The 22,626-nt window shown below is 49.5% G+C and overlaps 1 protein-coding gene across 2 annotated transcripts in view; it reads left to right on the top strand.

Moving 5' to 3' along the window:
• Positions 1–22,626, top strand: part of daxx (death-domain associated protein) — a 42,611-nt gene that overhangs the window by 7,954 nt on the left and 12,031 nt on the right. For both annotated transcript variants that reach the window (XM_072549940.1, XM_072549941.1), the window contains exons 2-4: positions 1,888–2,770; positions 4,147–4,560; positions 6,880–7,795. In XM_072549940.1, the coding sequence (XP_072406041.1) occupies positions 1,888–2,770; positions 4,147–4,560; positions 6,880–7,795 (2,213 nt within the window). The remainder of the gene's footprint in view (positions 1–1,887; positions 2,771–4,146; positions 4,561–6,879; positions 7,796–22,626) is intronic.

Genomic DNA, 22,626 nt, shown 5'->3' with positions numbered 1-22,626 from the left:
CTGGGTTCAATTCCCGCCTCAGGCAACTGTCTGTGTGGAGTTTACACATTCTCCCTGTGTCTGCATGGGTTTCCTCCCACAATCCCAAAGATGTGCAGGCCAGGCAAATTTTGGCCATGCTAAATTGCCCATAGTGTTGGGTGCATTAGTCAAGGGGTAAATGTAGTGGAATGGGTCTGGGTGGGTTGCTCTTTGGCGGGTCGGTGTGGACTTGTTGGGTTGAAGGGCCTGTTTCCACACTGTAGGGTATGTAATCTAATCTTGTCTAACTGTCTCAGCCTTAAATATAGACTAGGACTCAGAGTTTCAAAGACCCTTAATAATTATAGTAACATTGATAATTCAATGTCTTCTGCCCCTTCTTAGCTCTGCGGCATTCTGCAAGGTTTCAGCCATTTGTCTTGCTGTTCTTATAAATGTTTCAGTGCAGCACCTTGGGATGTTTCAGTACAAGTTATTATCGGGGACTTCAGGCATTGACCCAAGTGCTCAGGACAGAGACTGTTTATCCTTAATGTTCAGAGCCCAGTCCTTTTCATAAATCACTCATTACAGTTCCTAAGTGTCAGTATTCTGGAATTGTACAGTGTAACTTGGTAGGGATTTGTCTTGCTTTCCAGGGAGAGATTTCAGTTCATCCCAAAGTGCTTCATAACCAGTGAATTAAACGCAGTGGCCAGTTTGTGTGCACACGCAGGTAACTTCCTGCTGAGTGTGACAGTTACTAACCAAGTGATCATCACTGTTGGTGAGGGATATTTTCTGTTGCAGAGAGACTGGGCTTGGACTTAACATCTCCTATCCTGCTGATCTGACGGTACACCATTGTCTGAGTACTGCCCCTCCGACAGAGCCATATTTGCTCATGGCAGCATGTAAGTGGGCTGTATGACCAGCAGTGAGGAGATTGGTAGTGATATATGTCTTTGGGTGTGATAAACGTGAGAGGTTTCAGCTGACTTGTCCCAATTGTTTGTGGACCCCCCCCCCCCCCCCCCCCCCAATGGTGGAGGGCTGTGTTCTGCTTGTATTTCATTATCCACCTCGCAGCACAGAGCTTGGGTGTTACAAAACTGCAACATGATATCTCCTTTTCTATTTTGTGCTATCCAGACAGGTCTCGGCAATAACCAGTTATCCTGCATGAAAGATGGGCTGTCAGTGATTGGCAAGTGGGTTCCAATTCGTCATGTTGCTGCTATTGGGAATGTACCTGGGAGTACATTATTGCTCATCCCTGGTCGCCATTGAGAAGGTGGTAGTGAGCTGCAGCCTTAAATAGAGTTTTAATCCAAGATTCCCATGGGAATGTAGCAAGGAAATACTCTTCTCAAGAGTCTAAAGTGAAAAGGAACGATGTCAGTACAGATTTGTTGGTGCATTCCCACTGGGTACTGTTTGGTCTGTATGTGATGTCCTTGAATTCCTGTTGGGAAAGGAAATGGTTGATCTTGTCGGATGGCTCTCTGGGCAGGATGCCAGTGTCATTTGGCAGAATGCCTCATCACCAGAACTTTGAAACAAGCACCACCTGGGGCTTGGCTGGTGTGAAGGGATCTTCTCGTCAGATCTGTAATGCAGTGCTGTGTGCTGTAAAGACTGGTTCTGCACAGTCTGGCTCTTTGCTCTGTCCAAGACCTGCTGGTGTTCCACCATCTGGGACTGTGGGCTGAGGGTACAGTGGTTTCACACAAGAGCTCAGGGCAGGTTCGACAAAGATGCAGTGGGGAAGTAATCGCCTCCCAGAGCGCCCAGGAACTATGTAAACCGGTTAAAACTCCTTGGTCTGTGTGTGTTTGACCTGAAGTGCCTTGTCTGTGCAAGTGAATCAACGATTGTTGACTTAATGTTTCTCCTCTCTGTTCCCCCACCTCCCACTCCCTGCAGTTTGTGGAGTTCTGTGGGACTTTAACAGAAGAGAACCCAGAAGTGATCAATTTCCTCCAGAGAAAGTACAGCAAGGCCTTTCCAGACTATCTGGCCTCCACAGAGTTCCGTAACGTGCTGGGCCGTTGTCTCACCCGGGTTCAGGGCAAGAAAAGCAAAGTGTTTGTTTACATCAATGAGCTCTGTACGGCTCTGAAAGCCAACTCTCAAAAAACCAAACAGGCCTTGGCCAGCAGGGAGAACTCCAAGAAGGCCGAGGCTGAACCAGGCAGTCTGTCAGCCCAGGATGGTAAAGAGCCAGGCATGTGTCCAGCTCAGAGTAACGACCAGTCAGCAGATCCAGCCTCAATGTCTGTGTCTCAGTCTGACCCAGTCACGAAGAAACGGACAGGTAGTGGATCCCGGCGTCAGATCCGCTACTTGGAGAACCTCCTGAAGGTCTACGCTGATGAGATCAAGCGCCTGCAGGAGAAGGAACTGGACCTGAAGGAGCTCGAGGACGAGGACTCCTCATACATCCAGGAGCACCGGCTGAAGAAGAAGATGGTGAAGATCTTTGAGAAGCTGTGCGAGCTGAAGAACTGCTCGAGCCTGACGGGCCGGGTCATCGAGCAGCGCATTGCTTTCACTGGCACCCGGTACCCCGAGATCAACCGCAAGATCGAGAGGTTCATCAACAAGGAGGATCACTTCCCCGATTACCAGGATATCCGTAACATCATTCAGAAAGTCAGCATCAAGCACTCACTCTGCCTCAGGCAGAGGCAGATCCAAAGCATGGCACAGGACGTGTTCCGAGAGGTGGGCAATCGTCTACAGGAGCGACGCCACCTTGACCTGGTGTACAACTTTGGCAGCCACCTCACCGACGATTATAAACCAGGTGGGTGTGTGGAGGGAGGTGTCTGATCCTGCAATCTCTCGTGGTCCTGCAGAGCATTGCCAGTCTGCGGGGGGGGGGGCGCGGAGAGAATTGGTGCCAAGTAAAGCAACAATTGCTCCCTGCTCTGACCTACTGCTGCCCAACCTCAGTCCTGGCTCCACAGCCCGTTTGTCAGTGAGGAATAATGGAGTGAAATTCCAAGAGCTCTGGAGAGGCGTCCTGTCGGACTTGAAGCACTAACTCTGCCTCTCTCTGTCTCTCTCCCCAGATGCTGCTAGAGCTGTTGAGTTTCTCCAGCTTTGTGTGTTTGTCTCTGTAGCTGGGACATAACGCATTATGTCTCCCCACAATGAATCATTGCCCTCTGGGAGGTGGCACAGGGCAGAGGGGGGGGGTGTTCCTGAACTGCAGGGAAGTATTAGGACGAAGAGGAGCAGGAATAGGTAATTCATCTCCTCCAGCTTCCTCTGTCACTGAGTGAGATTTTGTCTGATCAGGTTGTGGTTTTAACTTCACCTTCCTGTCTCTCTCCCCAGCCCCTTTCACTCTGTTATTGATGAAAGTTCTGTTCTACGTCGATACGGATTGGGAGCAGGAGTCAGTCTTCAAGCCCTCTCCGCCATTTAATCAATTCATGGCTTCCCTAATTTCAAACCCACCCCCCGATAGTCCTGTCTACACTGATGACCTACCACCCCCCTTTGCTTAACAAGGGTCCATCTACCTCTGCCTTTTGAAGGCAGTCTTCAAGAAGCACCCAACTATAAAAGGAAACAGATTCTCCCCATGTCTGACTTAGATGGGTGGCCTGGTGTATTTAAAAAGTGATTCTGTTCTCTATCCAGCCCTCACTAATGAGAAATCCCTTCCCTCTTCCCCACTCACTTTCAGCATTTGCACCGTGTCAAGGCCATAGGCCTAATGTTGGTTAACAGGTGGGCTCGAGTGCATTCACCATGTTACCATCAGTCAGTGCTCTTATCGTGTGGACTATAAAGCATTTCCCTTCACAATGCTGATTTTTGTAAATGGCCTGATTGTTGCAAGATTGAAAACTTAGACAAAATATCTTTTCATTGCAACTCCTCTTGGCATCTACCTTGATGAGTCCTGCTTCAACTGAATGGGCTGTTATTCCCCAAATGGCTCTTCGGTCCACCCTGCTCATCCCCTTCTTTGTCGGGCAGCTGCTTTCTCCCGGAAGCTTCCTTTTGTGAAGTTGCTCCCACTCTGTGGGGGAGGGTCCGAGGCTCTGCTGAGCACCTGGTGTTTGTTGTGAATCGGGTGAAGATGCTGTGGTTGTGTTGGGATCTTGTGTCAGTGTAACTCTGCCTGCTGCCCAGCACCACAATGTAACAAGTGTTTCTGTTTCCCAGGGAAAGACCCAGCCGTGGTGGACCCCACCTTGGAGAGACGGCTGCGGTCGAACCGGACAGTGGCTCTCGGGCGCCTGGATGAGGTGGTGAAGAAATACGCTGAGCTGCAGGACATCAGCGAAATGGAGGAAGAGGAGAAGAGAAAGAAGAAGAAACTGTTGCAGTCAGCGGTCACCTCCACCTCTGAAACAAACACAGAGGGAGCCGAGGAGGGACGGGACATGGTCCAAAAGGTGAGCGAGACACAAGGGCAAGAACCAGAGGAAGATCACGATGGTGGTGGCTCAGATGATGATCAGGAGGAGGAGGAAGATGAAGAGGAGGAGGAGGAGGACCTGTCATCAGATCCTGATATTGAGGAAGAACTGTCAAAGATCGAGGAGGTCGTAGCAACTGAGGAGGAACCACATGAAGGTATCAGTGTTCCAATAGACCGTGCTTTAGAGGTGCCTTACACCTTAAACCAGAAACCAGGGGAGAGGACCCTCTCTCCCTCGCAGCATCACCACCACCCCAGCCCCCAGCCGCCCCAATCCATTCCAGGCAGTGATTGACCTGTCATGGCTCACTGGAAGGCAACTCTCCAAAGAGTTGTTGTTGTTTTGACGCAAACTGTTCCTGATCTCCATCTCAAATGGGAAGCCTTTTAATTTTAAACTCACCCCACTTACTGTATTCCCCTTTGGATCTTCTGAATTTTAATAAGGTCACATCTCATCCTTCTCCACTCCAGGGGACACTGGTCCAAACTGCTCAACCTGTCCCTTCACAGAACCCTTCACCTTAGGGGGTCAGCTGAGTGAGCCTTTTCAGAACCTGCTCCCTCCTTAATGGAGAGACCAGTACTCTGCACGTGACCTCTCCAATGTCCTGTACAGTGGTGGCAAGAGTTCCTTTCTTTGAGACTTGATTCTTCTCACAGTAAAGGCTGACCTTTTCCTTTGCATGCTAACTTATTGCCCAGACTCTCAGATCCCTCTGAAGTCTCTGTTTAAGGATGTGAAAAACAGGCCAGCATGGGCAAGTTGGGCTGAAGGGCCTGTTTCCATGCTGTAAACCTCTGACTCGATCTGCATTTATTACTCTTCTTGACAAAGTGGGCAGGTTCATGTGATCCACTACCTGCCAGATTATTACTCATTCACTTGGTCCTTTCCCAACACATGGGTCCCTTTGTCTGCTCAGTCTCAGCAGCCGTGCTGAGCAAGCTGTTGAGGAAGAATGTTGACTGATGGAGCATAAGCACGATCTTGTAGATGGTGGACCGGCTTTGCCAGGCCAGGTGAGTGAGCTGTCTCTGGAATGTACCCTTCTAACCACCATCGTTATATGGCTAGTGTTAAAAATTGTAGGGCTGGAAAAGGCAGCATCCGAGGAGCAGGAGAGTTGACATTTTGAGCATAAGCTCCTCTTCAGGAATGTTGGGTAGGGGACAAGGGGGCTGAGAGATAAATAGGTGGGGCAAGGTTGCTGGGAATGTGATTGGCAGGTGAAGGTGGAGGCTGATGGTGATAGGTTGGAGATTGGGTGGAGCGGATTGGTGGGAAGGAAGATGGGCAGGTAGGGCAGTTCATGTGGGACGGTGCTGAGTTGGAAGGTTGGATCTGGGATAAGGTGGGGGGAGGGGGAAAGTGAGGAAACTGGTGACATTCCCATTGATCCCGTGTGGTTGGAGGGTCCCAAGGCAGAGAATGAGGTTTTTTTTCCCTCCAGGTGTTGGGTGGTAAGTGAGTGGCGATGGAGAGGGCCCAGAGCCTGCATGGCCTTGGCAGAGTGGGAGGGGGAGTTGAAATGTTCAACCTCAGGGAGATGTCGTTGGTTATTGGACGTGTCCCAGGAATGTTCTCTGAAGAGTTCTGCATCATCCTCAACTATTTCTGCCACCAACAAATGGACCCCACTACCAGAGGTGTATTTCCCTCCTTGCCCATATCTGTGTTCTGCCCATTTCAGTTCCCCCTCCCACTCTGCCAAAAGCATACAAGTCCTCAGCCTCCTCTACCTCCAGAGTCTAGCCACCCGATGCCCGGAGGATGAACTCCTCATCTTTTGCCTTGGGACCCATCAACCAAACGTGCCCCCCCCCCCCCCCAAAAGCTTATCCCAGGTCCAACCCTCTAACTTGGCACCGCCCTCTTGACCTGTCCATTGTCTTTCTGATCTGACTGCTCCACCCTCCCCTCAGTCCTCACCATCACCCTCCACCTTCATCTCCCTATCTCATTCCCGTCTACCATCAGTAAAGCAACTGCAGAGCTCCACCTGGTCCCAACTTGCTTGTGACTCCGAGGTTGGATTCAGTCAATATCCCAGTGAAAGATGACTGACGTCAACAAGGGTCGTGTGTGTGTTGGGAGAGGGGGAAGAGAGACTTTCCTCTGTCTCTCTCTCAATCTGTTCCCTACCTCTCTGCTCCTGCAAACATGTTCCCTGATGTGGCACCCCCTGACTGTGGGAACCAGCCTCATAATGAGAAGGCAACTCCTGTCACTAACATTAAATGCACACTTGACAATAAATTATTAAAGCTTAAATCTTTGGTAAATGTAACCGAGAGAGAGAGGCTCCTCACCCGCCTTCCCCCCCTCCAACCCCACCACCCACCCGAGTATTGGATATAATCACTCCAGCTTCCTGATGGCCTGTTGTAGATTTCTCTGACTGGGTCAGGTAGTTGAAATTGGTCCCTGCCTTTCCTTAGGAGACTACTTAGACCATTCAATTGTGTTTCAGATGAGAAAGCAGAAGGCAGTGATGCTGAGGAGGGAGAGGAGGAGGACCATGGCTCGGTTGAATCTGCCCAGTCTTCGGAAGACGAGGATAGTGAAGAGGATGCAGAGTCTGCAGAAGGACCCCGTGTGGATGAAGGGGTGGGGTTGGAGCCTGTGGAGGCCGAGGCTAGCTCCAAGAGTGAGCTCAGCTCCACATGCCTGACTGGCAAGTCTGAGTGCAGTGCCGAGAGTGGGAGCACCACGCAAGAGGACGTCAGTGGTGATGGTGTCCCTGTGGAGGATGGAGTGGGCTCGAGTGTTGGGGGTGGAGCTGCTACACTTGCCGTCACTCTGGGGGACGGGGCGGTGGAAGAAGGGGTTGGCTCCAGCAGCGAGAACGGGACTGCCCTGGCTGTGGAGGAAGGGTTGGCATCTGCTGTCACTGAGACGGGGAGCCAGTCTGATGCACAAGGCAGCCCTGCGTGCCCAGCTGAGGAAGGAAGCGGGAGCTCGGAGGCAAGTCCCCTGCCTGCTGATTGGGAAGCAGCAGAGCCTGACCTCGGAGGCCAAACCCAACAGCATCCAAAGAGGAAACGCGCTGACTCCAGTGGGCAGAAACTGGAAGTGGCCATTGTCAAACTGAGCCCCAAAACCAGCCCCTGGGTGGCTGAGCAAACCATAACAAACAATGTGCCTGCACATGACAAGGGCAGTGCAGAAGCTTCCCCGTGTTATGAGCCAAAATCTTCGACCCTGGAGGTTGAGACCACCCTGGATGGTAGGCCTCCTGTCACAAAAGGGAAGTTGGACGTTCTGGGAAGTGAGCACGATCCAGATGTCTGTTTAACTGCAGTCAATGGACAAAAGCAAGAGTCTGTTGATCTAGACACACCACCGGTTGCAAAAAGAATGAAGCGAGCCCCGGACACGGAGACGCAGTAAGTAGAAAGAGGTTGCATTTCTTTTGGATAATCACTCCTTGTTCCCGTTCTCTTCCCTCTGTGGTTTTGAGAAGTAATTCAGTGGGAAAGAGGGGTTGCTGCTTCTTGCTGAGTGAGCCGATGTCATCAGTTTGCCTGCCCCTGCTGCAGGCTGATGAAGCTCAGTCATTGGTTCGATTGGCCTTCCAGCTGACAAACCACCTGATCCCTTCCATTACAATGGGGCTGTCAATGTCCTGGGAACTGGCAAACCCCATGGGTGAGAGCACTTGGTGCTACTTGTCTCAAGCTGCACAACGTATGTGGTTCACATGGATCACTTTCAGGTATTCCGAATAGAACCGTGCCCGATGAAAGGGATGGAGGGTGCACCTGGGTGATCGGAAGGATAGGGCGAGTTGTTTTCAGCAAGTAGATGGGATGGAGTCATTGGACAAAGCTATCAGTACATTTAAGAGTAGGTTAGGAAATCTGCCAACTTGACATGGATCTGCCCTACATGCAACTCCAGACCTGTAGCAATGTGGTTGACTCTCATCTGCCTTCCTGAAGTAGCCTAGCAAACCATTCAGTTGTACCAATGGTTACAAAGTCTCCACAAAGAAATGAAGCCAGTCAGACCATCCAGCACTGACCTGGGCCCCAGTTCTGCTGATCCTGCAGAGTCCTCCCCACTAATGTCTGGGGGCTAGTGCCAAAGTTGGGAGAGTTATCTCAAACTGGTCAAGCAACAGCCAGATTTGAGTCCTACTCGAGCAGTCATATCTTACAGACAATGTCCCAGTGCCCACCATCGCCATCCCTGGATATGTCCTGTCCCATTGGCAGGACAGACCCAGCAGACGGGGTGGTGCAGTGGGATACAGTTGGGAGAGAGTTGCCCTGGGAGTCCCCAGCATTGACTCTGCGGAGCCTCCCTGCTGATTACCATGCACCGTCCTCCCTCAGCGGATGAATCTGTGGTACTCCATATTGAACAACACTTAGAAGCACTGAGGATAGTGAGGGCACAGAATGTACTCAGGGTGGGGGGGGGGGGGGGATTTCGCTGTCCACCACCAAGAGTGACTCAGCAGCAGTACTACTGATCGAGCTGGTCGGGTCCAGAAGGACATAGCTGCTAGACTGGGTCTGCAGCAGGTGGGGAGGGAACCGGCAAGCAGGAAACCATACCTGACGTCATCATTACCGATTTCCCCCAGCTGCAGATCTGTCTGTCCATGACTCTATCGGTATGAGTGACCACCACCCAGTCCTTGTGGAGTTAAAATCCTGCCTTCACATTTGAGGATAACCTCCATCGTGTTGTGTGGTACTTATTACAGTGTGAAAGGGACAGGCTTCAAACAGGTCCTGCAACTCCAGACTGGGCATCCATGAGACATTATGGGCCATCAGCATTGTTAAAGTGGAGATTTGGGATGGCTCAGGGAATTCCTTGTGGACTCAGACCTGTAAAGCCTCTCTCTTGGTTCGTCCCGGAGATTGTACTCTTTGGAAATGTGAAATAAAAACCTCTTAGAGACTGTTTAGTTTAATTTTAGTCATCCCCTTTTGTTCATCAATTGTGTCACTGTTACAACATAACACTGATGGCTATAAGCTCAGCAAACTCTGTTCAAGTAACCTAGGAGAGTAGGGTACCAGCCCTTCACGTGCCCCAGCAGACTACTCCCATGTACTGCTACAAAGTGGCTTCCTTTATACAAACGTTTACAAAAACCTAACGTTCTTAATTAGGCAGATAACAGTGAAAGACAATAATTTATAAGGAAGAAAAGTTAATTGATAGGTCTGTGTGCGCTTGACTGATCACTCCTACAGGCCTTGAGCTATCCATCAGCTGGGAAAAACATACCCAGCTGAGTTAGGTGCCTGCAGGTCAGAGAAACTCTTTTCATAAAGAGATACCAGTCGGAGCTCATTGGAGAGTCCATAAGGTAACCTTACACAGCGCTCATGTCTGATGCAACTGTTTTACAAAATGGCTTCTTAGCAGGAGGGCAAACTTTTGACCATAAAATGGCTTCCTGACAGATTGTGTCAGAATCTCTTCAATGTTAGGTTTAGAATCATTTTAAGCTGGGAGCAGGTTCATGCTTTTTATCTTAAGCACAGAATCATTCTGTACCTGAGGCTGAAATGTTACCGCAAGGTTGTATTTAAAATAATTAATTAGTCTTGAATTAAACATACCGCCTTTTCAAGTTTTGTGAAGCAAATTCAAGTAAGACTTAAGATCTGACTAGCTACAATTGAATGGGGCAGTCATGGTCTGTAAAAAAAAAAACACAGCAAGGCAGTTAAAGCTTTATCAATATAACCTTTCAGAGTTTGCATTTCATAACCAGTAATGGATACTCAAAATCATAAAGTCCCAAAATGCAATTAAATTCAGTCCATAGCAGAAAGGCACTAAGAGTTAATTTTCTACTGGCTTCAGCAGCCTCAGCACTAAAATGGTCTGTCTCTCGCTCGCTCTCTAATGTCCTTTTGAACTCAAGTCAGCAAAGATTTTCTATGTCTGCCCTGCTTGCAGGGGGCAATAAGAATCCATTATAATTGGCAGTTAATTACAAAGCTTTAGATAGTACCAAGTTTCGTTTCAGGGTCAGAATCAAACACTGTCATTAATTTCACAAGGGAAGGGCTGTGAATGTTAACACTCGGTGTCCTGATCTCTCAGATTCACCAACACTAAGGCAAATGTTCTTCATTGTCTTACAGCATCCTGTTATCACTTGGTGAGCCCAGATGTCCCTATTATCATCATCTTTCCTTAAGATCCTCCCTTTTTTTCTGAACCTTCCTGCCTGTCTATGTTCTAATGCAGTTCTAATGCATTACATTTTAGTCTAAATGCTTCAAGACCAGTTTTAAGGCTACAGCGTACTCCACAATCTGTAACCTCATGGCCTGCCATTTCCCCACTCAATCATTGCCATCAAGCCAGAGGATCAACCCTGGTTCAATGGTGAGTAGAGGAGGGCATGCCAGGAGCAGCACCAGGGATACCACCTGTGAAGCCACCAAACCAAGACTACCTGCATGGCAAACGGCATAGGCAGCAAGTGATAGACAGAGCTTTGAGAAGATTTGTAGCTCAGGTTGAGGTTCTGGATGTAGGTTTTCTCGCTGTGCTGGAAGGTTCACTTCCAGAAGTTTTGTCACCCTACTAGGTAACATCATCAGTGAGCCTCTGGGTGAAGCACTGGTGGTATGGCCCACTTTCTAGTTGTTTCCCAGGGTTAGTGATGTCATTTCCTGTGTCGAGATGAGAGTGGTGCTGGAAAAGCACAGCAGGTCAGGCAGCCTCCAAGGAGCAGGAAAATCAACGTTTCAGGCAAAAGCCCGTCAGGAATAAAGGCAGGCAGCCTCCAGGGTGGAGTGATAAATGGGAAGGGCTGGGGCTGGGGAGAAGGTAGCCAAGAATACAGGAGGTGGGAATGGAGGTGATCAGTCAGAGAGGAGGGTAGAGTGGATAGGTGGGAAGTGAGATAGGCAGGTAGGACAGGTCATGGGGACTGGAAGGTTGGAACTGGGGTAAGGTGGGGAAGAGGGGAAATGAGGAAGCTGTTGAAGTCCACATTGATGCCCTGGGTTGAAGTGTTCCGAGGCGGAAGATGAGGCGTTCTTCCTCCAGGCGTCTGGTGGTGAGGGAGCGGCGGTGAAGGAGGCCCAGGACCTCCATGTCCTCGGCAGAGTGGGAGGGGGAGTTGAAATGTTGGGCCACGGGGTGGTGTGGTTGATTGGTGCGGGTGTCCCGGAGATGTTCCCTAAAGCGCTCTGCTAGGAGGTGTCCAGTCTCTCAATGTAGAGGAGACCACATCGGGAGCAACGGATACAATAAATGATATTAGTGGATGTGCAGGTGAAGGATGTGCTCACCTGCACATCCACTGATGTCATTTATTGTATCCGTTGCTCCCGATGCCGTTTCCTTCACATATGTTGTCCCAGTTGAAGTGGTGTCCTTATCTGTATGTAAGCATACTAGTGAGAGGGTCATTTCACTTTGTAGCTAGTTGGTGTTCATGTGTCCTGGTGGCTAGTTTTCTGCCTGTTTGTCCAATGTAGTGTTATAATTCTTGCACAGTATTTTGTAAATGACATTAGTTTTGCTTGTTGTCTGTGTAGGGTCTGTCAAGTTCACTAGCTGTAGTTTTAGTGTGTTGGTGGGTTTGTGGGCTACCATGATGCTAACAGAGCTAAGCGATCCCTCAATCAACAGCTCAGATCTTCGTTCTGTAGCCCTGCCACACCCAGTCGTGAATGGAGGAGAATGGTGGTGGAGAATGCAATCAGTGGAGGGTGTAGTTCCACAAATATCCCCATCCTCAATGTTGGCAAAGCCCAGTACATCAGGGCCAAAGGTAAGGCTGAAGCTTTCACAGTGCTCCTGGGCATTACAGATATCAGTCTCCTGGTTGGAAGCACTGGATACTGCAAAGGCTATGGGCCCTGACAACATTCCAGCAATAGTACTGAAGACTTGTACTCCCGAATTGCTGCTCCCCTAGCCAAGGTGGAAAATTGCCCAGATACATCCTATACATCAATCCAGCCCAGCCAGTTACTGCCCCATCAGTCTGCTCCCGACCATAGGAAAGTGATGGAAGGGGTTATCAACTGTGCCATCAAGCAGCACCTGCTCAATTCTGCCAGGGTCACTTAGCTCCTGATCTCATTCAGCCTTGGGTCAAACATGGACTAAAGAGCTGAATTCCAGAAGGGAGGGGAGACTCACAGCCCTTGACATCAAGGCTACATTCAACTGTGTAATTACCCTTGAGAAGGTGGGGGTGAGAGCTGCATTTACTGCCCCTGTCCCTAGTTGCCCCCCCCCTTGAGAAGGTGGGGGTGAGCTGCATTTCCTGCCCCTGTCCCTAGTTGCCCCCCCCCGCCCTTGCGAAGGTGGGGGTGAGCTGCCTTCTTGAATCGCTGCAGTCCATGTGCTGTGGGTAGACCCACAATGTCCCTTAGGGAGGGAATTCCAGGATTGGGACCCAGCCACACTGAAGGAACGGCCGATAAATTTCCAAGTCGGGATGGGGGGGGGCTTGGAGGGGAACTTGCAGGGGATGGTGTTCCCATGGATCTGCTGCCCCTTGTCCTTCTGGATGGAAGTGGCCATGGGTTTGGAAGGTGCTGTCTGAGGGTCTTTGGTGAGTTTCTGCAGGGTATCGTGTAGATGGTACACACTGCTGTTACTGAGTGTCGGGGAGGGGTGGAGGGAGGGGATGTTTGGGGAGTTTCTGCAGGGTATCTTGTAGATGGTACACACTGCTGTTACTGAGCGTCGGGGAGGGGTGGAGGGAGGGGATGTTTGGGGAGTTTCTGCAGGGTATCTTGTAGATGGTACACACTGCTGTTACTGAGCGTCGGGGAGGGGTGGAGGGAGGGGATGTTTGGGGAGTTTCTGCAGGGTATCTTGTAGATGGTACACACTGCTGTTACTGAGCGTCGGGGGGTGGAGGGAGGGGATGTTTGGGGAGTTTCTGCAGGGTATCTTGTAGCTGGTACACACTGCTGTTACTGAGTGTCGGGGGGATGGAGGGAGGGGATGTTTGGGGAGTTTCTGCAGGGTACCTTGTAGATGGTACACACTGCTGTTACTGAGCGTCGGGGAGGGGTGGAGGGAGGGGATGTTTGGGGAGTTTCTGCAGGGTACCTTGTAGATGGTACACACTGCTGTTACTGAGTGTTGGGGGGATGGAGGGAGGGGATGTTTGGGGAGTTTCTGCAGGGTACCTTGTAGATGGTACACACTGCTGTTACTGAGTGTCGGGGACGGGTGGAGGGAGGGGATGCTATTTTGAGAAGGACAGTAGAATTCTCCCCACCCAGAGTCCAGGCTGATATTTATCCCTAGGGTGGGACTTGATGGGTTGTTGAAGTGTTACTGTTTGTGGGAGCTTGCTGCCTACAGAAATAAACCCAATAACAACTATGTGATTAGAATGCAGTGGTTATGAAATGCCCATTCGTTGAAGTGTTGTCTAAACCTGATTCTGGGCCAGAGAGATGCTGTAAAACGTTGTGTCCAGAGTTCAGACTGTGCTTCGTGTCTGCTCAAACTGGGGACAGCTGCTGTTCAATTAAAGTTTGGTGTTCGCCATCAAGGCTTAGCATAGAGCCTGGGTGTGTTGTGGGCAGTCTATGTCCCCAAGGCACAGGGTAATGTGCTAATGCTCAGCACTAATGAGGGCACGCCACCACATCTCAAGGGTATGTAGGGATGAGCAATAAACACTGTCCGAGCCAGTGATGCCCATGTCCCGTGAGTGAACAAACACTGAGAATAATTCCAGCCCCACAGTCCTGTCAAGGTGTATCTCTCAGGGCTGCTGTATCACCTGTCATTTCTGCTGAGTGTCAAATCTCATTTCCTGATGGTGTAGCGGGCCAGGAATGATGTGGGAATAGTGGGTTTGCTGTGATCAACTCTGACCCTCCATGTGCTGAGGGAGAACATGTTAATACTTCAGTACCTCTGAAGTCTGTCAGTTCCTGTAGGATATCCTAAAATGATTGCTGGTGGATCGGAACCAAACTCTCCTGGGATGACATCTGGTCAGGAGTTGGTGAAATCTGGTTAACTCCAGGGCTGTGTGCTGAAAGTTTATTGTTTGTGTTGTCTGGGGCAGTCTGGTTGAGCATATGGAGAAAGATGAGCTGATCAGAGAGTTAGTGTGGATTTGTAAGTAGTTAGTCATTTCTGCTTTGTCTAATTGGAGGATTTGGGTGTGTACACAGCAGCTGTCAGAGTCACAGCTCCAATTACCACTTTGTTGAGAATCTTTGTCAAGCTGGGAGCTGTGAGGAGGTGGCTGTCCTCCTCCTGTCCTTTATGCTCTGACAGTCTGAGTTGAGTGGGTTCTGGAATCTTGTGTTGGCGGTTCACCGGTCAGGAGCTGTTGCTGCCGAGTGTCTGTGATCCCACTCAGTTCAACCTGCTCTGCTATTCTGGCCAGGGCTTGTCTTTCTCTGACCAATGTTGACTTTTTCCCTGTAACGGTGGGTGGTCCAGTTTGGAACTTCCACACACACACTCAATCTGTTACCTTCACCAGTCCCTGCTGCTCCCTGGTCCACTTCATCATAACAACAAAGAGACTCCTGGAGGCACTGGGTACAGCAAAGGCTGTGGGTCCCGATAATATTCGAACCATCGTACTGAAGACTTGTGCTCCAGGAATGTCCTGTACGCACCACAGGTCAAAGCAAACCAACCTGACTAATGACCATCTTGTCAAGTGATACCACATTAACAAACCCAAAAGTCTACTCCCTGGCACCAGTCAGCTCCTGGCTGCCTCATTCCAGCATCTGCTCACAGAGGCAAGTGTGTGACAGACCTTAACCAAGTGTGGCAACAAGGAGTCTGAGGAAGGCTGGGATTACTGAGAATCCAGGAAGATCCGACTGTGAAAGGAAAGTGGTTGTGGAGGGTCAGTCACTTCAGCCCCAGGGCATCTCGGCAGGACTCCCTCAGGATAGTGTCCTAACCCCCCTACCATCTTCAGCTGCTTCATCAATGACCTTCCCTCTGTCAGAAGGTCAGAAGTGAGGATGTTTGCACAATGTTCAGCACCGTTCAGGACTCCTCCGAAACTGCAGCAATCAGTGTCCAAGTGCAGCAAGACCTGGACAGTATCCAGGCTTGGGCTGACAACTGGGAGGTAATGTTTGGACCACACACGTGCCAAGACGTTTGCCTTTCAGTGGCATTTCACTGCATTCCCCGTTCTCACCATCCCTGGGGTTCTCCTTAACTGGAATCTGAACTGGAGCACCTTCCATGCAAATACAGCAACTGCAAGGGCAGATCAGAGGCTGGCACGCCAGGCACTTGACTCCTCTACAAGGCACAAATTGGGGTTTTGGATTAAAACCAGGAAATCCTGGATGGCCAGGCAGCAGCTTTGTCGAGGGAGCAGTGGGTGGTTTGTGTCCAAGCACCATTTTCTCCTCGGCTGACCATTCCTTTCTCACTCTTCTGCCTCCCTCCAGTAACGTACTTGTTGAAGCGAACAATTTTCAGAACAGGTCTTTCAGGTGGTTGTATGTGAATTGGCCTGTTTCTTGATTTTGTAGTTTGAGGGAATCGTCAATGTCAGAGAGAGGCCTTGAGGAAGCAGTGTGATTGAAGTGAAGATGAGTTGAGGCAATACACCCTGATACGTGTTGGTGTTCTAATCTGTGGTTGTACACTTACCTGGAGTTTGGGATTTAAGCCTGCTGTATGGCTTTCCCAGTCGTTATTACGGTATCTGAATAAACTAGAATCCCTGGAAAAGCGTCATGCAATGTTTCATGCCATCTGATTATCTGGTACTCTTTCCCCCCCCCCCCCCCCCCCCCCCCCCTCCCTCTTCACCCCCCCATCCCACCCCAACCAGGCAGCTGTGGGTCAGTACTGCCAGCATTGTCTGATGTTCAGGGCGTGCTTCACATTCCTGTTTTTCCCAAGCCCACAGAGAGATGGCGACATGCTGCTATAGTCTGCGCTAGTCATCCTGAGGTCAGCATTGATGTATTGACACCATGGATTACAATCCCACCACCAGACATTCAATCAGTTAGTCTCAAGGTGCTGTGTCTGTTTTAATCACCCATCATTAGTGTCAAAATCCGTCTGGCTCCCTCCAGTCTTTTTTTTTAAGGAAAGCAATCTGCTGTCCTTACCCAGCCAGACCTGGGAGTGACTGACCTCCCACAATCATACCCTTCAGTGACCAAGCAGCCACGCATTGGTACGTTGTCATAAAGGAATCATAGTCTCGAGTGTGGTGCTGGAAAAGCACAGCAGATGAGGCCGCATCCGAGGAGCAGGAGAATTGATGTTTTGGGCATAAGCCTTTCATCAGGAATGAGGCTTGTGGGTTGGGATGCGCTGAGGGATAACTGGGAGGGGGGGTTGGGTGGGGAGGTAGCTGGTAAAGCAATAGGTGGGGGGAGAAGGAGATAGGTCAGAGGGGGCAGTGGTGGATAAGTTCGGAGGGCGGTGCCGAGTTGGAGGCTTGGGACTGGGATAATGTCGGGCAGAGGGAAAATGAAGCTGTTGAACTCCTCATTTATCCCGAGTGCTTTCTGAAGTCCCAGATAACCGCCTCCTTCCACCATCACAACTTCCCTTCCCACGTGGTTGATGCCATCCAGTGCATCTCCTCCACTTCACACACCACCACCTTTGAACCCCACCATCTCCCAACACAATAAGGACAGAACACCCCCCCCATCCCAAAACTGGGTCCTCACCTTCCACCCCATCAACCTCCTTCATTCATAATGTCATCATCTTCCACCACCTCCAAACGGACCCCACTACCAGAGATATATTTGCCTCCCCATCCCTATCAGCGTTCCGGAGAGACCATTCCCTCTACGACTCCCGCGTCAGGTCCACGCCCCCCCCCCCCACCAGCCCACCCTCCCCTCCTGACATCTTCCCCTGCCACCACAGGAAGTGCAAAACCTGCGCCCACACCACTCCCCTCACCTCTGTCCAAGGCCCCGAAGGATCCTTCCACATCCGTCAGAAATTTACCTCTACCAATGTCATCTACTGCGTCCGTTGCCCTCGGTGTGGTCTCCTCTACATCGGGGAGACAGGACACCACGTTGCAGATTGTTTCAGACAATATCTCTGGGACACCCCCACCCACCACTTCAACTCCCCCTCCCACTCCACCAAGGATATGCAGGTCCTGGGTCTCCTCCTCCGCCAAAGTGTTACCACCCGACGTCTGGCAATGCATTCCATGTCTTCACAACACTGCATTAAAAAAGCCTTCCTCTGACGTCTCCTTTGTACCTTCCTCCTAATATCTTCAAACTATGACCCCTTGTACCAGTCAATCCTGCCCTGGGGAAAAGTCTCTGTCTCTAGCTATCCATGCCTCTCCAGATCTTGGACACCTCGGTCAGGTCACCTCTCTTCCTCCTCTCCACAGAGAAAAGTCTGAGTTTATTCAGCCTTTCTCCATAAGACAAGCCCTCCAGTCCAAGCAGCATCCTGGTAAACCTTCTTTACACCCTCTCCAAAGCCTCTGTATCTTTCCTATAGTAGGGTGACCAGAACTGGACACAATATTCCAAGAGTGGTCTCACCAGGGACTTGTAGAGCTGCAGCAAAACCTCGCAGCTCTTAACCCCGATCTCCCTGTTAATGAAAGCCAAAACGCCATATGCTTTCAAAAAAATTCCTATCCACTTTGGTGGCAACTTTGAGGGATCTATGCACTTGAACACCCAGATCCCTCTGTTCCTCCACACTGCCAAGGATCTTGTCTTTAATCCTATATTCAGCATTCTGGTTTGACCTTCCAAAATGCATCACTTTGCATTTATCCAGGTTGAACTCCATCTGCCATTTCTCAGCCCGGCTCTGCATCCTGTCTATATTGCGCTGCAGCCTGCAGTAGCCCTCTATACTATCGACAAAGCCTCCAACCTTTGTGTCATCTGCAAATTTACTAACCCACCCCTCAACCTCCTCATCCAAGTCATTTATAAAAACTACAAAGAGCAGAGGCCCAAGAACAGAGCCCTGCGGGACCCCACTCACCCCCACTGACCTCCAGGCAGAATACTTTCCATCTACAACCACTCTCTGCCTTCTGTCAGCTGACCAATTCTGAATCCAGATAGCCAAATCTCCCTGTATCCCATACCTCCTGACTTTGAGCCGACCATAGGGAACCCAATTAAATGCCTTGCTGAAATCCACATACACCACATCTACTGCTCGACCTTCGACGACCTGTCTCGTCACCTCCTCAAAGAACTCAATAAGATTAGTGAGGCAGGACCTGCCCCTCACAAAGCCATGCTGACTGCCTTTAATCACACTATGCTTTAACAAATAGTCATAAATCCTATCCCTCAGAACTCTCTCCAAAACCTCGCTGACCACAGACGTAAGACTGACTGGTCTAATTGCCAGGGATTTCCCTGTTCCCATTCTTGAAAAGAGGAACAACATTTGCCTCCCTCCAATTCTCCGGTACGATTCCCGTGGAGAGTGATATCCTCAGATATCCGCAAATATCCTCACCAGCGGCTTAGCAACCTCCTTTCTCACTTCCCGGAGCAGCCTGGGATAAATCTGGCCCGGCCCTGGGGAGTTATCAATCTTCATGTTTGCCAACATTTCCAGCACACCAATGTCATCAATCATGATCTGTTCAAGCCTGTATCCCAGCTTCTCATTCACAACAAGGTCCCTTTCCTTAGTGAAAACTGAAGCAAAAAACCTCATCTAGTGCTTCCCCTATCTGCTCAAACTCCACACACAAGTTCCTCTGCCAGCCCTGATCGACCCTACCTTCTCCCTGATCATTCTCTTATTCCTCATGTATTTAACCTGCGCTATTCCATTTTCATCCATATGTTTATCCACTGACCATTGAAATGTCCTTAAAGTTGGTGTTCCACACTCTCACTACTCTGTGTAAAGAAACTACCCTCTGACACCTGTCTTCTATTTATCACCCCTCAATTTAAAGCTGTCCCCTCATGCTAGTCATCACCATCTGAGGAAAAAGGCTCTCACTATCCACCATAACTAACCCTCTGATCATATATCTCTAAATCCTTTCTCAACTTTCTCTCGAATGAAAACAGCCTCCAGTCCCTCAGCGTTCCCTCCATACCAGGCAACATCCTGGTAAACCTCCTCTGAACCCTTTCCAAAGTTTCCATATCCTTCCTATAATGCGGTGACCAGAACTGCACACAATACTCCAAATGTGGCAGCACCAGTGTTTTGTACACCTACAACATGACCTCATGGTTCCGAAACTCATTCCTTTGACCAATAAAAGCTAACACACTGTATGCCTTTTTAACAATCCTATCAACCTGGGTGGCAGCTTTCAGGGATCTGTGTACCTGGACACCGAGATCTCTCTGCTCATCTACACTACCAAGAATCTTAACATTAGCCCAGTACTCAGCATTCCTGTTACTCCTTTAAGTAAATCACCTTACACTTTCCTACATTAAATTCCATTTGCCACTCTCAGCCCAGCTCTGCAGCTTATCTATGTCCCTCTGTAACCTGCAATATCCTTCCACACTACCTACAACTCTACCAACCTTCGTGTCATCTGTACATTTACTAACTCATCCTTCTGCGTCTTCATCCAGATCATTTTTAAAAATGACAAACAGCAGTGGCCCCAAAAACAGATCCTTGTGGCACACCACTGGTAATTGAGTTCCAGGATGAATATTTCCTGTCAACCACCACCCTCTGCCTTCTTTCAGCTAGTCAATTTCTCATCCATACCGCCAAATCCCCCTCAATCCCATGTCTCTGTATTTTGTGCAATGACCTACCGTGAGGAACCTTATCGAACGCTTTACTGAAGTCCATATACACCACATCAACCGCTTTACCCTCATCCACCTGTTTGGTCACCATCTCAAAGAACACAATAAGGTTTGTGAGGCACGACCTACCCTTTGCAAAACAGTGTCGATTATCCCTAATCAAATTATCCCTCTAGATGATTATAAATCATCTCTGTTAAACCTTTCCAACACTTTACCCCCAACTGAAGTAAGACTCACTGGTCTATAATTACCAGGGTTGTCTCTACTCCCCTTCTTGAGCAGGGCAACAACATTTGCTATCCTTCAGTCTTCTGGCACTATTCCAATAGACAATGATGACATAAATATCAAAGCCAAAGGCTCGGCAATCTCCTCCCTAACTTCCCAGAGAATCCTAGGATAAATTCCATCTGGCCCAGGGGACTTATCTGTTCTCACACTTTCCAGAATTGCTAACACCTTGTCCTTGTGAACCTCAATCCCACCTAGTCTGGTCGCCTGTGTCTCAGTATTCTCCTCAACAACATTGCCTTTTTCCCAGTGTGAATACTGATGAAACAATATTCATTTAGAGTCTCTCCTATCACCTCGGCACCACGCACACCTTCCCATTACTATCCTTGATTGACCCTAATCTTACTCTTGTCATTCTTTTATTCCTGATATACCTATACAAAGCTTTAGGGTTTTCTTTGATCCTACCTGCCAATGACTTCTCCTGTCCCCTCCTGTTGTTTCGTAATTCCCTCTTTAGGTCTTTCCTGGCTAACTTGTAATTCTCACCGCCCTAACTGAGCCTTCGTGTCTCATCCTAACATATGCCTCCTTCTTCCTCTTGACAAGAGATTCAACTTCTTTAGTTAACCATGGCTCCCTCACTCAGCCACTTCCTCCCTGCCTGACAGGTACATACTTATCAAGGACACACAGTAGCTGGTTCCTTGAACAAGCTCTACATTGCAATTGTGCCCATCCCCTGCAGTTTCCTTCCCCATCCTATGCATCCTAAATCTTGCCTAATTGCATCATCATTACCTTTCCCCCAGCTATAACTCTTGCCTTGTGGTATATACCTATCCTTTTCCATTGCTAAAGTATGGTCACGATCGCCAAAGTGCTCGCCTACCTCCAAATCTAACACCTGGCCGGGTTCATTACCCAGTACCAATCCAATGTGGCCTCATCCCTTGTTGGCCTGTCTACATACTGTGACACGAAACCACTCTGCAGACATTGGACAAAAACTGACCTATCTAAAGTACTCAAACTATAGTATTTCCAGTCAATATTTGGAAAGATAAAGTCCCCATAACAACTATCCTGTCTCACACTCTCATATTGAGAATCATTTTGCTATCTTTTCCTCTACATCTCTGGAACTATTCGGAGGTCTATAGAAAACTCCCAACAGGGTGACCTTGCCTTTCCTGTTTCTAACCTCAACACATACTACCTCAAATGATCTTTCTGCCACAGTAATACTGTCCTTGACTAACAATGCCAACCCCCTTTTTACCATCTTCTCTATTCTTACTGAAACATCTAAATCCCAGCACCTGCGGCCACCATTCCTGTCCCTGCTCTATCCATGTCTCCGAAATGGCCAAAGCATCAAAGTCCCAGGTACCAACCTACACTGCAAGTTCACCCACCTTATTCTGGATGCTCCTGGCGTGGAGTTTGCACATTCTCGCCATGTCTGAGTGTGTTTCCTCTGGGTGCTCTGGTTTCCTCCCACAGTCCAATGATGTGCAGGTCTGGTGGATTGGTCATGCTGAATAGCCAATAGTGCTAGATGCGTTAGTCAGAGGGAAGTGGGTCTGGGTGGGTTACTCTTGGGAGGGTCGGTGTGGACTGGTTGGGCCGAATGGCCTGTTTTGACACTGGAGGCAATCTAATCTCCTCTTCCTCGCAGGCCCCTGGTTCTTGCTGTCGTTCCTCCCACTGCTACTGTTGCTGAAAGAGAGTGAATCAGGCTGAGTAGGGTGGGCTACACCAGACATAGCAATGGCAGACTCAACCCTGTCAATCCATATCAGCATCTCTGAGCTCGTGTCAAAATTACCCTCCACACAGTCCGATACGATCCTACTGTCAGTCATAACCAAGGGGGCAGCACAGTGGTACCTGGTCAGGAACAAGGAGGCAGCACTGGATCTAGTCCATCAGATCATAGGAGCAGCCATCTAGGCTGCTGTGCCATTCAGTCATGGCTGAGAGGTTTTTCTTTTAACCCCTTTTCCCCACTTTCTCCCCATACCCCCCTGATCCCCTTGCCAATCTAGAACTAAGTATCCCTGCTTTAGTGATCCTCACTGCCCTGGCCCCCCCCACAGCTCTCTGTGGGAATGAATCCCATCGGTTCCCCACTCTCTGGCTGAAGATGTTTCTCCTTCTCTCTCTGTTCTAAAAGGCCTTCCCTTTACTCTCAGGCTGTGCCCTCTGGTCCCAGTCTCTCTTCCCAACATCCACTCTATCCAGGCCAT

The sequence above is a fragment of the Chiloscyllium punctatum genome, chromosome 30 (assembly GCF_047496795.1).
Source record: "Chiloscyllium punctatum isolate Juve2018m chromosome 30, sChiPun1.3, whole genome shotgun sequence".
Classification (NCBI taxonomy): Eukaryota; Metazoa; Chordata; class Chondrichthyes; order Orectolobiformes; family Hemiscylliidae; genus Chiloscyllium; species Chiloscyllium punctatum.
The sequence above is the reverse complement of the archived record's forward strand: the minus strand, read 5'-3'. Positions and strand labels throughout refer to the sequence as shown.